We start from the raw sequence: 15,191 nt of genomic DNA on the forward strand, positions 1-15,191 counted from the left end.
TGGATCAGCAGCAGGGGAACTGGGCTCAACTACATCAGCATCAGTGAGTGGCAGTCTGGAGACTCTGGGGAGCATTAGTGATGCCTGATTCAGGGTGGCCAGATCATGGTCATGTAGCCAGTGCACAAACCTTTTGTCATCTTTTAAGGAGCCTGAATTTTAGGAGAATTTGCATATATAGAGGAATGAAAAGAAAGTTTATTGTGCCCTCTAAATATTTGCTGAAAATGAATTAACAAAGGACGGATTAATAGGAGAAAAGATATACAAAATGTATTTAATACACAGGACAGTGATTATCACAATAACACAGTAAATTCTAGACACTTATGCATTCTCCACAGGCGAGAGGAAAGTGGGGAATGTAGGTGACATAGGGAGAGTAAATGACCGAAGAGAAAACAAGTAGGTCCTCAAAAGAATCAATCATAGCTTGTCCGGCTAAACTATCAACTTCCAGTCTCTTATGGTTTAGCTCGTGTTGTGTCTTCTGTGGTAGATACACATTTCCAGGGAGAGTTTCTAGGACAATTGGTTTTCTCCTGGATAATCTGCCTTTAGGCAGATAAGTGATATTTAGGAAAAGCCCCTTTATGCATTTGCTGTTTTCCAAATACCTTTGGTTTGAGGTAATCATCATACTAATGCAGCATATTTGAGATTGTGTTTCCTGGATTCCTGCACTTGCAGCCTGCCTCTGATCCTGTTTCTGATCCTAGTATGTTATATGTACTATCTACTGTATTTTTACAATAAAGTATGCAAAGGAAAAAATGTTATTAAGAAAAACCACAAGGATGAGAAAATATATTTACCATTCATTAAGTGGAAACGGATTATCATAAAGATTTTTCCTCCTCATCTTCACATTGAGTAGGTTGAAGAGAAGGAAGAATAGGAGAGGTTGCTCTTGCTGTTTCACAGGTGGCAGAGGTGGAATAAAATCTGAGTATAAGTGGATCTGTAAAGTTCAAACACATGTTTTTCAACCTGTCTGTACCCTGTCTGTACCCAGGGCCTTTGCCCTTCGCTGTACCTCTGCTGACTTCCAGTAGCCATCAATGTGTCCTGTGCTCTTTCTGAAGCTGAGGCAGGCAGTGCTGCCTGCATGTATGGCTGGCCAGAGGGCCTGGAATGAGTATCCCGAAGGGAAGTGTTGTGGTTGGATGTTTCCCCCCTAAATCCGTCTGATGTAAACTTAATCTCTAGTGTAACAGTATCGGGAGGTGGGTCCTAATGGAAATCATTTAGGTCATGAGGCTCTGCCCACATGAATGGATTAATGCCACTATAAACAGGACTTATGGGAGTGGGCTCTCTCTCTTCTCTGCTCTTCTGCTGTGCCAGAACATGGTCTTTCTTCTCTCCAGAAAGCTCAGTGTTCAAGGCATCATCTTAAAAGCAAACAAACTGGATCCCTGCTGATACCCTAATCTTAAACATTCCATCTTCCAATTTGAGAAGATACATTTCATTTTTTCTGTAAATTATCTAGCCACAGGTGTTCTCTTACAGCAGTACAAAACTCACTAAGACAGACAACTCACAATCACATTCATGGCGAGAGGAGGCACATACCCCAGCCCCCTCCCTTCTCAGATGGAATAATTCAGAGGCATTTCCTCCCTGTTTCCACTTGGGGTTGAGCTTCAGTCATCCTAAGATTTAGGGGACTTGTTGAGGTGCCTTTTACCATCCATCTACGATTCCCTGCCTCACTTTCCTGCCTCCCTCCCAGTGTAAACCTGTTGCCTGCACAGAATCCTTGTCACTGGCCAACCTCACTGAGATAGTGGACAAATCCTTAATGCTGGCAAGGATATATCTCTGGTCTGAATTAATATCATTAATTTTTTTTTTATCATGTATAGTAATTGTGATGGTTCATATTGAGTGTCAAGTTGATTGGATTGAAAGAGGCAAAGTATTGTTCCTGGGTGTGTCTGTGAAGGTGTTGCCAAAGACGATTAACGTTTGAGTCAGTGGACTGGGAGAGGCAGACCACCCTCAAACTGGGTGGGCACCATCTAATCAGCTGCCAGTGCAGCTAGGATAAAAGCAGAAAAGCAGGCAGAGGAATGCGGAAGGACTAGACTGGCTAAGTCTTCTGACCTTCATCATTCTACCATGCTGGATGCTTCCTGCCCTCAAACATCACACTCCAAGTTCTTCAGCTTTTGGACTCTTGGAATTACACTGGTGGTCTTCCAGGGGCTTGTCGGCCTTCAGTCACAAACTAAAGGCTGCACTGTCGGCTTCCCTACTTTTGAGGTTTTGAGACTCAAACTTGTTTCCTTCCTCCTCAGCTTGCAGACAGCCTATTGCGGGACTTCACCTTGTGACTGTGTGCATCAATATTCCTTAATAAACTCCCTTTCATTTGTACATCTATCCTATTAGTCCTTTCCCTCTAGAGAACCCTAATACAGGAAGGGTCAGGAAGCAATTAATTTCCCTTCACCAATCTATTTTAGATTGTCTTTATGTAATGAATTTTTTTCTGGGTTAGTAAATTAAAGGAGCCTCTAAAACTACTTACGCATTGTGACATCCACATTAAAGGCAGTGGAATAAGTGTCCCTCAGCATTTAAAACCCATAGATTTGAGGGCCCTGAATCTAAGATTTTTTCTAGCTCTCTTGCTTCATAAATATGCCTTGTGACTTTTAATTCTACTTTAGAGAAGGACAATTGTGGGGAAGATATTAATTGTGGGTGAAATGAAGATTGTCTGCATCCCATCCATATCCTAGTATCTAGAACCTATGAATTCTAACTTAAATAGCAAAAATAAATAAATAAATAAATAAGTAAAATAAAAAAAATAAAATAAAATAAAAAATCCCAAAACTTAGTGGATGCATCTTACTTAAGGATTAAGGATTTTGAGTTTGGAAGAACCTCTTAGATCATCCAGATGAGAGCAATATAATCACAAAGATCCTCACAGTAGGGAGGGAGGAGGGTTGCAGTCAGACAGGAGCTGGGACAATGGAGAGGGATGCTGGAGTGATGGAGGAAGGGGTCAAGGAGCCAGGAATGTTGAGGCATCTTGAAGATTACAAAGGAAAGAATCAGATTCTCTCTCCTAGAACCTCTAGAAGGAATAGAGCCCTATGTTCTCTTGATATTAGCTCAGTTAGACTTCTCATCTCCAGAACCATAAGATAATAAATTTGCTAGAAGACAGAAAGATTTGGCAATTTAAACAGTAGCAACTGGAAACTAATGCAAGGGGAAAAAATGTCTTTTACCTCTCGGAGTGGGTGGTATCCCCTGTTCTCCCAAACATTCCATCTTGTTATAATCTGGTGCCAAATTTGACAAGAGATGCAGACCATTTTCTATGAGAACTTGCACCAGGATTCTTCTTAGGTAGAAAATGTCTAGAGTAAACCCTTTGATTAGCTCTTTTCCAATGTGTGTTGGAGAGTTAAGGGATCAGGTCTCATAGCATCTGATAGAAAGAGGAGGGTTTGTTTGTTTGTTTGTGTGTTTGTTTTCGTGTTAGGCAGGCAAGTTAGAACACAACCTGAGAAGGAAGGACTTAGAGAGACTGGAAGGGAAAGAGGAGATGTGAACAGGGTTAGGGGAAAGCAAGATGTGTTCCTGTTCCAAAGTATAAAGCAAAGTCATTTACAATTTTTAACGACTTTGAGAGGGTTATCTTTTGAAGAGAAAACCACAGAAGGGGCTAGTTTAAGATTAGGGCCAGCCTGGCATGTGACAGAGGCAGCAGGAAGCTGTGGAGTCCACACTGTTTTTATGGTCCCTTCTTCCTATTTATAGGCTTTGGGCTGAACTATGGGATGAAAGTGGCCATGAAGAAGGAACATACTGAAGTCAGACAGACCAGGGTTTCAATTCCAGGTGTGACCATGTGACTTTGGGCATTTGCTGACCGTGTGACTTTAGGCAAACCAGTCATGAGCTCTCATAACTGGTTCTCTCATATGTGAAATGGAGAACTTTGGAAGTCATGGGGTATTGTGAGAGTTTAACCAAATGATGCACCCTAAAGAGTTTGTGTATGTGTGCCCATAAACACACACACACACATTGTATGCACATTTTGTATACCAGTTTCCTTTAAATGCACCCTTGAGTATCTCAGAATAAAGAGGCTGTGGAAGATATTATTAACCACATGTCATTTTCAAATCAAATTCTTTAACAGTTATTCTACAACTAACATGTGACTCACTATAGGCAATGGGGTTTCATTCGCATTATTTCCACAATAAAAACTTCCACCAATCCATTCCTGTGTAGCACTAGAAACATAAACAAGATGACAGATGGCTATAACACCTTTAAACCAGATTTCCCTTGAGCTCCATCTGTTTAGTGTACACTATTGGGTTCCAGAGGCCGTGGCTACAGGTCTGAGTTCTAAGCCCTTTCTTCCCACACCCACAGCTTTCCCTCAGGTCTCACTCTGACCTCCTGCATGCTGGGAATCCAGACCCACCATCCTGCTACTCTCCTGGGAATCCAGCACTAACTACCTGGAAGTTTTGCTACGTAAACTTTGCAAATGCAACCTCTGACAGAGACCTGGCTGAGGCAGCCAGCAACTCCCCATAAGAAAACCACTGAGAAGGGAGGAAACTTGCAGAACCATGTTGGTGTTGAGGAGATGCACAATGTCAGCAGGTTTTAGCTTTTCAAATGGTTCCTGTCTCTTTCTTGGCAATAATTCATGACCTTGGAAGAGGGAGAATTAAGGAGAACAAAGAGGTGTTTCATGCTTAGGATATAAAAGGAGAAATGGAGGTAACAAAAGAGCAGAATTGATGAACTCTTTGACGTTGTTTGGGTTTCTCTCACCATGGGCATAGCAGGACAAAGGTGCCAGGGGAGAACATCACTTACCATGTTTCCTGCCCTTCATGCCTCAGACTCGTACAAGCACACACACTTATGATAATATGTTTCTTCTTCTGAAGCACAAGTCTCTGGCCTAGCCAGGATCTTTCTCTTAAGTGTCGTTTATAGATAAGTTGGAATAATTTTAGAAACAAGTCAAAGAAATAATAGCAATGGTTTAAGCAATGACAAGAAGTCTGAAGGTTGGAGCACTTAAGGTTGGTGCAACCGCTTGGTGACAGCTGAAAGGTCTCGGATTCTTACTCCATTTTTGCTTTGCACCTGCATCATCACTGGCTTTTCACTGTTGTTGTAAATGCCCCATTTAAGAGTCTTAAGAGGATTACAGCAGCTGTAAGCATCATATCCTCTCTTAACTGTTACAGGAAGCAATGCAAAGCAAAGCTCTTCATTTTCTCTCCTTTTCTGAGGTAGAACCAGTTTCCCATGATCCCTGTCCACTCCACTGACATTATCATTTTGGAGCTGATCACATGTGTCCTTAATCCCTGCTCCTATCCTGGACTGGGAGAAACTTATCACCCTCACCATGTACGGCAGGACACAGTTGGTTCCCTATGCACCAAAGGAAGAAGGGGATGACTGCTGCATAGCTGCCAAGAGCTTTGTCACGTTTTAAATTTCACTGTGCTTCTGAGTTAAGTTGTATGGGGAGGAGAATGTATGAATACCTTGATCTGATACAGTTGGAAAAAGCCAGGATAAGGATGAAAATGAAATCAAATTTCTGATCTCTCATATGACATCTTTAGCTTTAAGAACTATGCAAATGTGGCCTGTGCATTTAGGATCAGGACAGGCTTTCAGTTATGGGAATAAATGAGAAGAGATTTGGAATAGGGTCCTCAACTCAGGACTAAGGTGAGGCTTGCACTACTTGAGATTGCCAGGCTCTGGCCCTGGGCTGTGGAGGAAGTAGCTGCTCTCCTGAGCCATGGGGCTGAGGACCTGGGAAGAACCAAAGATCCTGCCCACAGAGCTGCCTGATGGGGTTTCAGGGAAGGAAACTGCTCACACTCCCATGGGCGCTGCATTGAGCATAGAGTCCACTGCCAGTGTGAAAATCTCAGATCCATGACCCTTAGGGCTGGGGCTGCGCTCCTGGAGCCGGCTACTCTCAGCTCTATCCTCACTAGTTCTGAGTGGCTGTGACCCGGCTGGAGCCAAAGAGGGAGGAACAGCAAATGTCCCTAGAGTCTTTACTCAGCCAGGCTCTGTTCTGGTTAGAAAGAAAATGAGCAGATGCTAAATAAACAAACATAAAATTACATGCATAAGTATATATTTATAATATAACATATTACATATACATATAATATTTTAGATATAAGTTATATTTATATATTTGGATATACTATGCATCTATATTAGGAATAAGTATAATATGCACATTTATATGTTAATAGATATAGCTTTAATTGTTGGTGTAAGATATGATTTTCAAACTTTGATAAATTGAGCACAAACATTTAAAACCAGCAATAGTTGCACCGCCCCCTGACCCCTTCCTCACTACAGAGCCTGAGGGTCAGGAAGCTGAGGACCCAACCTACATCCATCCTGGGCTGAGTGGTACCTTCCCACCCATTGCTAAGGACACTGACTTTCCTGAGGGGGTCTGGGGTATCACAGAGCCGCAGGTGCTGGGGAGATGGGCAGTGGGTCTAGGCCCCAACTGGAGGGACTTTTGTCCCCAGAGCTCAGGGTGGGCAGGTCCTCCCCTGGTGGACTTCGTGAGACAGAGCAGCACACGTGGCCCAGTGGCTGTTTGGTAACAGGAAGAAACCACTCCAGGGACCATTGGCAGCCTCCCCTCTGACTGGATTCAGTCCATATCAGGTGGTGTTTGGGGATTCAGCCAAGGCGGTAGGGAGGACAAGGCTGGACTTCCAATCTCAGAGCACAGAGCATAGAGGGAATTTCCCACAACTCAGTGCAGTGGCAGCTCCTCCAATGTAACCTAGATCATACATAAGACCTCATTTTAGCCCTAAAATATCCCTGTTGGTTTTCCTAATATTTCTAAGACCAGGCTTAGTTCTGGTGTTTACTGTGGGGTTTGTCTGCCATCTAATGGCTGGTTTGTGACTTAGCATCTTACAGGATTTTAGATGCTGAGTCCCAGTCAATCTTGACTGTGAGTCTTTTCATGGGTATTGATGAAGCAGATCCTATTACATCCATCAGTAGGCCAGATCCTATAAAGAACCCAGAATGATACTTCTCCTTGATAAACCAGTCCCAAAGTTGAGGACAAAGGATATCCAGAAAAGATGTTGCTCCCAAAACGATTAGCAATTAGGTTCTGAAATCCATGTGGATCTGTCAGCCCAGGCTCATTCCCGTTATGCTGGAATCTCTTCCAGAGCAGATCTGAGGACCACAGTGGTCGTGCTAGCTGGAGAGCTTTTGAGGACTCCCAGTTTTCCAGACTAACAGCTGGTGAGATTTATGCTCTGAGCTATAACACAGTGAGGGAACACTGGTCAACATTTAGGGCAGTGCTAAGTAAAACAATTTTCTAAGACAATAAAAAAGTCTATATTTATGCTGTACAATAGGGTAGCCATTAGTCATATGTGGCTACTGAACACTTGAAATATAGCTAACGTAACTGAGAAAACATGCTTTTAATTCTTAATTAATTCTAATTCACATTATTTGTGGCTGGGCACTGCTGATGTTTACCATGTGAGAGGATACAGTTTTAGACAATAATAATCAGCAATGTCATCGGCGTAAGCAAGCTGCTGAAAGTTAAGCAAGTGTCTGCCCCAGGACCACTGTGCCAAGCTGAGGTGGACCATGGCCAATATAGACAGAGCGCATGGGTGGATCTCAGGAAACTTCCCTGGATTTCTCTGCTTCTAGGCTGGTGATAGAAACTCTCTCTCTCTTAGAAGCTGGAGACTGGGGCCCACAGTGTTGCCATGGGAATCTGAGGCAGAAACAAAACACAAATCTTCCCCAGTGTTAATGATGTCTCACTCTACCAGCCTCACAGAGACTTGTGTTGGCTGATCAAGTGGGAGGTGAACACTGGGCTTGCTGAGCAATGATCTGTATCTCAGCACAGGACATAAGAACCCTGTCACATGGAGCTCCCGTAGCTGCAGCCAGGACCCAAGGGCCAGAGCCCCACATCCAGTGCTTCCTCTGCCTCAGGTGATCCCATCCTAGAGGCAGCAACCAACCCACTGATAAGGCTCGAGTGACAGGGAGGGACTTTGTGGAACCTACAGACTTACAACAAGGATGCAAAACTGAACTTCCAGCTTCTGAGCCAGGGAACATTCCATGTTATGGGTGTGACCCAGGTCAAGGTGTTTGATGAAAGATAATAGTATAAATTTTCTCCTGAAAGGAATAAAATCACAGAAGGCATCTTATTATTATAGTACTGGTTGGCTTTTTCAATGCACAATGGTTTATCTGAAATCTCTCAATCCCTCCCCTTCCCATGATGATCCCATGGTCTTCGCTGTTCCTATGGACACTCGGCTGCCTCCTCACCACTCAGATACATCTTCAGTATGACCCCGAGACCTTCCCTGGTCAGCACAAATAAATGGCCTCAACCTGCAGATGCCACATGCCACTGCCTGAATTTTATACAATTGATCAGCTACTGAAATGATTCTTTTCTCTTTCATTGTGTAGGTATTGTTCTCTGAATGGCTCATTTCCCCACTGAATATCAGTACTTGGGATCAAAATTGTCTTATTTACTCACATGCTCCTAACCGTCACTTGATGGCTTTTAATTGTTCCTGAAAACTCTGATATTATGTTTAACATCCATTAAATGCAAAAATATGTTTCTTTTTTATTGAAGAAAATATCATGACTTCCCCTCAGCTAAAGACAATTATTACTTTTATAGTTGAAAAAGATCCACTGGACATTTATAGGAGTAACAAGCATCATCTTGAAATTAGATAAACTTGGTTTGCATGTAAGATGTACAGTAGGAGGAAGAGAGGCCCTCACAATGGGAGGGGTTTGAGGGAGAGGGTCAGGATGTCTGTCCCTGGAAGGTGAGGGAGGGTCTGATGAGTGATCTCAGGCAAGCATCCAATATCAGGACTAGATATGACTATGAGTAAATCCCGTTTCCATTGGCTTTGATACCAGAAGGAAGTACTAATGGGGAAGCTTTGGGAATATTCATAGGATGAGTGGAATACGGATTGGAAACAGCGTGTTTCTAAACGCATACAAACAGCTCACAGACATTCAAACAAAAGCATCTTATAAAATGTTACCTTTTCCTCACCTTTTCTTGCCATTTGGGTTTAACCAATCATGGCACACAATTTGAGTTTCTCTACACGAGGGTCTGCAACTTGAAACTACCCTATGAAAGAATTGGTGACTGTCTGTCTGATACCATAATGTAGAAATAAAATGTCTTGTATCATTGCTCTTTGGTATAAAATATATGTGATAAAAAATTATTGAAAATCGATATAACTTTTTGTGACAAAATGTGGTAAAAGTCACTCACAAAATGTCACCAAATCTGATATGTCTGTTTTCTCAATGACTACATTGTATGTCAAAAATTATTTTTGAATGAGTGGCTTGTGTGCACAGGAAACAAAGTAAAACAAATAAACTGAGTAGCTCTTGGTATTAAAAAATTCTAGGAGCAGGATACTGGTCCTATAATCAAGAATGGTGAAATATTTTTTTTAAAAAAAGAAATTTCAAACTGCAGTTTGGATTTTGGAGGTGGATGAAAGAGGACATATGCAATACTTCTGATTCACAGAAAAGAATATTTACTCTAAGGGTGGAGGGTTACCGCCCTGTATTTCATATGTTAGGGCAAGATATAAAATAAAATGTTCACTGAGTTTTTCTACCTCATCTGAGCTCCCAAACTTCTTTCTCTTACTCGTTAATACCATGGTACACTCAACTTTTGGTCAAGTTGCTCTTATTAGGGCAACTTTATTTCAACTTCCTTGGGCCTGGAATCTTGTTCTGCTCCCAAGACTGGCAACAAAGGGCTCTGTATCCTTCTGGTTTTTGATTCCAGGTAAAAGTTCTTTTCGGAAAAGTCTCCTTTTCAAAAGCCCTAGAGAAATGTCTATAGTTATGTTTTCCATGGACCAGTTTTCAGAAATCAAAACCCAAATATTCAGCATTTTCTGAATTCTCAGTTGAATGCTGCACTGGTGAGAGTGAACCTTAATGTTAATCTGACTTAATAAACATCATGCTTCAGGGGGCTGCTTTGGAAATAGAATTTGTCACACCTGTGAACCCACAACAACTGAAACCTCAATCCCCGGGATCTTCTGTCATTATAACTCTAGACCATCACCTGTTTGTTTCCTAATCTTTACCCTTTAAAACACTTTTGCTATAAATGAGAAACTGTAGCCCTGAAGAGAAATCCAAAGTTTGTACCGACTTGTAAAAGATAGTTTATGGAAAGAAAAGGGAGAGGTGACCTTCAACAACTGTCCATGTAGTTTGAAAGTAAAGATGGGTAAAGATGAAAGTATGTCACTGTGTTTTTAATTTGCATTTTCCTGATAATCAGTGATGTGGAGCATTTTTCTATGTATTTGTTGGCTGTTTGTATATCTTCTTTTGAGAATTGTCTATTCATATTCTTTGCCCACTTTTTGGTGGGATTATTTGTTTTTTTCTTACTGACTTAGAGTTTCTCATAGATTCTGGTTAGTCCTTGGTCAGATGCACAGTTTGTGAATATTTTCTCCCACTCTGTGAGTTGTCTGTTTGCTGATTATTTCTTTGTGTAGAAGCTTTCTAGTTTAGTTAGGTTCATTTATTTATTTTTTGTTTTTGTTGCATTTCCTTTTGGGGTCTTAGTCATGAATTCTTTCACTAAGTCAACGTCTAGAAGAGTTTTTCCAATGTTATCTTCTAGAATTTTTATGGTTTCAGATCTTAAATTTAAGCCTTTGATTCATCTTGAGCTGATTTTTGTATAAGGTGAGATATGAATATCCGGTTTTATTCTTCTACCTGTGGCTTTGCCGTTTTTCCAGTACCAATTATTGAATAGGGTGTCCTTTCCCCACTGTATGTTATTGTATGCTTTGTTGAAGATCACTTAGCTGTAAGTATTTGGGTTCATTTCTGTGTTCTCTATTCTGTTCCATTGATCTATGTGCCTATTTTTATACTAGTACCATGCTGTTTTGGTAACTATAGCCTTGAAATACCATCTTACTCATGCAAGAATGGCCATAATGAAAATGTCAAAAAATAATAGATATTGGCATGGATGTGGTGAAAAGGAAACACTTTTACACAGCTAGTAGGAATGTAAACTAGTACAGCTACTATGAAAAACTGTATGGAGATTCGTTCAAGAACTGAAAGTAGAAATACCATTCGGTCCAGCAATTCCAGTACTTATTTTACTTATCTACTAAAAGAAAAAAACAGTCATTATATGAAAAAGAAACATGCACATGCATGTTTATTCCAGCACATTTCTCCATTGCAAAAATATGGAACCAACATAAGTGTCAATCAAGCGACAAGTGGACAAAGAAAATGTGGTGTATATACACCACGAAATACTACTCAGTCATAAAACAGAACAAAATAATGACCTTTGCAGCAACATGGATGAAGCTGGAGGTTATTATTTTAAGTGAAGTAACTCAGGAATGGAAAACCAGATAACATATGTTTTCATTTAAAAGTGGGAGCTAAGCTATGAGGATGCAAAGGCATAAGAATGATAAAATGGACATTGGGGACTGGGGAGGAAGGATAAAAGGGGAAGTGAAGGCTAGAAGACAACATATTGGGTAGAGTATACACTGCTCGGGTAACAGGTGCACCAAAATCTCAGACATCACCACCGAAGAACTTATCCATGTAACTAAAAACCACTTATACTCCAAAAAACTATTGAAATAAATCAAATAAAACAATTTGTTTTTAAAAAGATGAAAGTATGCAGCAGTGACTCTAGTTTCCTCTCTGCTGGGTGAACCAGACCTCATTGTATTGGTTAACTTATTGCCCCTGAAGCACCTGCAACGATCAGAAGTATTCTAGGGTATCACCCAGTTTCTCTGTTCAACCAGGCTGAGCTAGTTTTTGTTCTGGGTTGTAACACAGTGTGAGGGAAACTACGACTCTGCTGACAGTAATACGTTGCAGCATCTTCAGCTTCCAGGCTATTGATGGTGAGGGTGAAATCTGTCCCAGATCCACTGCCACTGAACCTTGAGGGGACCCCTGAGATGGACTGGGAAGCATACTTGATGAGGAGCTTTGGAGACTGATCCGGTTTCTGCTGGTACCAGTGTAAGCTACTACCAATGCTCTGACTGGCCTGGCAGGTGATGGTGACTTTCTCCTTTAGAGTCACAGACCGAAAGGCTGGAGACTGAGTCAGCACAATTTCACCCTTGGAGGCTGAAATTATACAGCAAACATTAGTACAACATAAATATGTGTGTATGAAAATCACCTCTAATCTTGCTAGACATGAAGAAAGAATATGCATTACATTTTTTAAATTAGGATTTTAAAATCAAGCGAAAAATCACCTATTGCAGGGCCCCCAGTGAAAGATATTACAGATTGAAATAATACCTCCACCTAGCTTTGTGGAAATATTCTCACCTGGAACCCAGAGCAGCAGAAACCCAATGAGTTGTGATGGAGACAACATCTTCCTGCCTTGACTTGTCAGTTTTGCTCATGCCACATCCCAGAGAAAGAGCCTCTTTTAAGATACCGAGAGGCAGGGCCTTTTCACGTGTAAGAGGAACGATACATGCAAATTATGGGGATGTCCTATTCGTTTAAATAAACAGAAATCACTATTGCCAGGAGAGCGTCCCCCCGACCCCTTACTTGAGTGTGTGAAGCGCCCTCTGCTGGCGCCTGCGGATGAGCTGCGCTGAGTCTCCGGCAGGGCTTGACCAGATCCAGGGCCCAGCTGCAGAGTGAAGGCAGACTCCGTCGCCATCTGTGGGAGGGTCTGCAGTCATCTGGGGTGAACAGCAGGTCACATCCTGGGTCTTGGCCCAGGGATATGTTAACTCTCCTGCTCTCTGTCGCAATGTAGGCTGAAAAAGCTTTGTGAACGTTCCACAAAGCATCACCCCATACAACACTATATTGATGACATCATGGTAATTAGACGTGATGAACTGGACATTGTAAGAGCTCTGAATTTCTTGTGAAAATACATGTGCTCTACGGGGGGGAGATGCATCCCCCAAAACGTCAAGGGCTTGTCACATTAGTGAAAATGTCAAGGGTTTATAAAAGGGGTATGAGTCGTGCTGGCTCATCCCCTTCAAAGTAAGGAAAAATAATTACACCTTGTACTTCCAACCACTAGCAATGAAGCACAGTGCTGGTTAGGCCATCCTAGAGTGATGACAACGCATTTCGCACTTGGGTTTACTACACCATCCCACTTATCAGCTAACTTAGAAGGCTGTCTTTCATGAATAAACTCTGAGAAAGAAAAGATTCTGCAGTAAGTTTGAGTTTTAATCCAAATGCCTCTGTCACTTCAGCCATGTGATCCAGCACAATGTCTGGTGCTAGATAATCTATATTAGATGAGGAAACTCTGTAAACCTCCATGCAAGCTCCAAAAAAGAGTCACAGAAAAAAAATCTCTACAGTTCTTGAGCAAGATCCTGAAATGCCCCCCAAAATAAACAAACAAACAACTCACTGCTCAAAATGCAGCTCTCAAAATATCACAGGGTCCTTGTAGGCATGTCCTTGAGTAATTGACTGACTAAAGAATTAAGTGACTAAGCTGCCCTCATAAATTGAGAATGTCACTCTCACCAATTTTAAGGTCAGGCGAAGCTCAGCACCGTTCAATATTAGGATGCAGATGGTAGTTTAGTGACTGGGTTCAAGTAGATTCAGAAAGCACGCTTCATTTCCATAGACAGATGTTCCAGTTCCTTGTATCACTTTTCTCTCTCACTTTAACAGCTCTGCATCAGCTGTCTCTATGATATCATGGGTTTTCCTGAACAGCTAATGCCAGAGAGAGAATACAAAAAAAGAAAAAGAAAACAAACAAAAACAAAGAAAATCAAAGCAGCAATGAGAGCAAGCTGGGCTTCCTCTTGAATAGGTTGGCATCATATATTTGTGTAAATACATATGGATTGTGTTCACACTATAGCAACAGTCATGGATGGCTGTCAAATATTACCTTGAGTTATCTTATATCTGAGCAGAGCACATGTTCATCAAATTAGTGTAGATAGAGAAGTGTCTGGAGTCAAGTATACATATGGATTTCTGAATAGCTGCCTGGCCAAGGTCCTGGAAAAGAAGATTATAGCAATGAGCTGGGCAAACATTTTGCCCAAATGTGTGAAACTCACAAACCTATTTATCTGTGTGTGTTCTGAAAAGTGCATACAAAATGTAGCCAGTTCTTATCACCCTCTGTTTTACTTTTCACTGCACCACCTTTGATCCCTGTTATTCATACCGGCAGCCTTTAAGTCACCAGAAATGTGTGCAGACATTATTTTAGCAATTCTATCATTCCATCACTTCCAGGAATCCACTAGTAACTTTCAGCTGGTGTACCACTTGCCCCAGCTAGAGCCCTCAGCTTGATCTAGCTTGCTCTGTTCATTTCCTGCAGAATTCATCACGTATAGCTGGAAACACTGAAGGATCTTGCTTGACTCTCCACCCCAACTCTAGTCCACTCTCTTTGACAGCAAGCTGCTAGTTTCTGCTGACATCCTCATTAAAACCCTAAATCTGCAATTCAAGCTGACTGAGTGGAAGTGGAAGGGAGCAATCCCAGGCAAAAGGCTGCAGATACAATTTCTTTCCTTACTCAAAACATTTTCTTTCATTTGTTTTGAATAATATACATTATTAAATGTTTTATACTTTGCCAATTTTCAGAGCACTGAAATCGATTTGATAGTTTTTAGCTTTATACTTAATTTGTCTTTCTCATATATTTTTGCTGAGAGAATTTAACAAACTCTTTATGACACCATAAAGAGAGATGCCTTCTAAAATGAATTTTAATGAATATGATAGCAACACTGAAAGGACGTAGACATATGTTAAAACAAAAGTGATTCTGAAGTAAAGAGTTTGAACTCTATATCCACAGTTTAAAGAGAAATCGTGCACTTAACAAGATTATTATTATTAACTCTTGGTGGGGCGCGGTGGCTTATGAATGTAATCCCAGCACGCTGGGAGGCCGAGATGGGTGGATCACCTGAGCTCATGAGTTTGATACCAGCCTGGCCAAGATGGTGAAACCCCATCTCTACTAAAAA

At 41.4% G+C, this 15,191-nt stretch overlaps 1 gene segment (V, D, J or C); it reads right to left on the minus strand.

Moving 5' to 3' along the window:
* Positions 1 to 11,863: 11,863 nt before the first annotated feature.
* LOC105536981 lies at positions 11,864 to 12,629 on the minus strand. The segment is given in 2 exon segments: positions 11,864 to 12,306; positions 12,517 to 12,629. Coding segments are annotated over 2 exon segments (408 nt in total).
* Positions 12,630 to 15,191: the final 2,562 nt, after the last annotated feature.

This window comes from Mandrillus leucophaeus, unplaced genomic scaffold (genome assembly GCF_000951045.1).
Source record: "Mandrillus leucophaeus isolate KB7577 unplaced genomic scaffold, Mleu.le_1.0 Scaffold1017, whole genome shotgun sequence".
Classification (NCBI taxonomy): Eukaryota; Metazoa; Chordata; class Mammalia; order Primates; family Cercopithecidae; genus Mandrillus; species Mandrillus leucophaeus.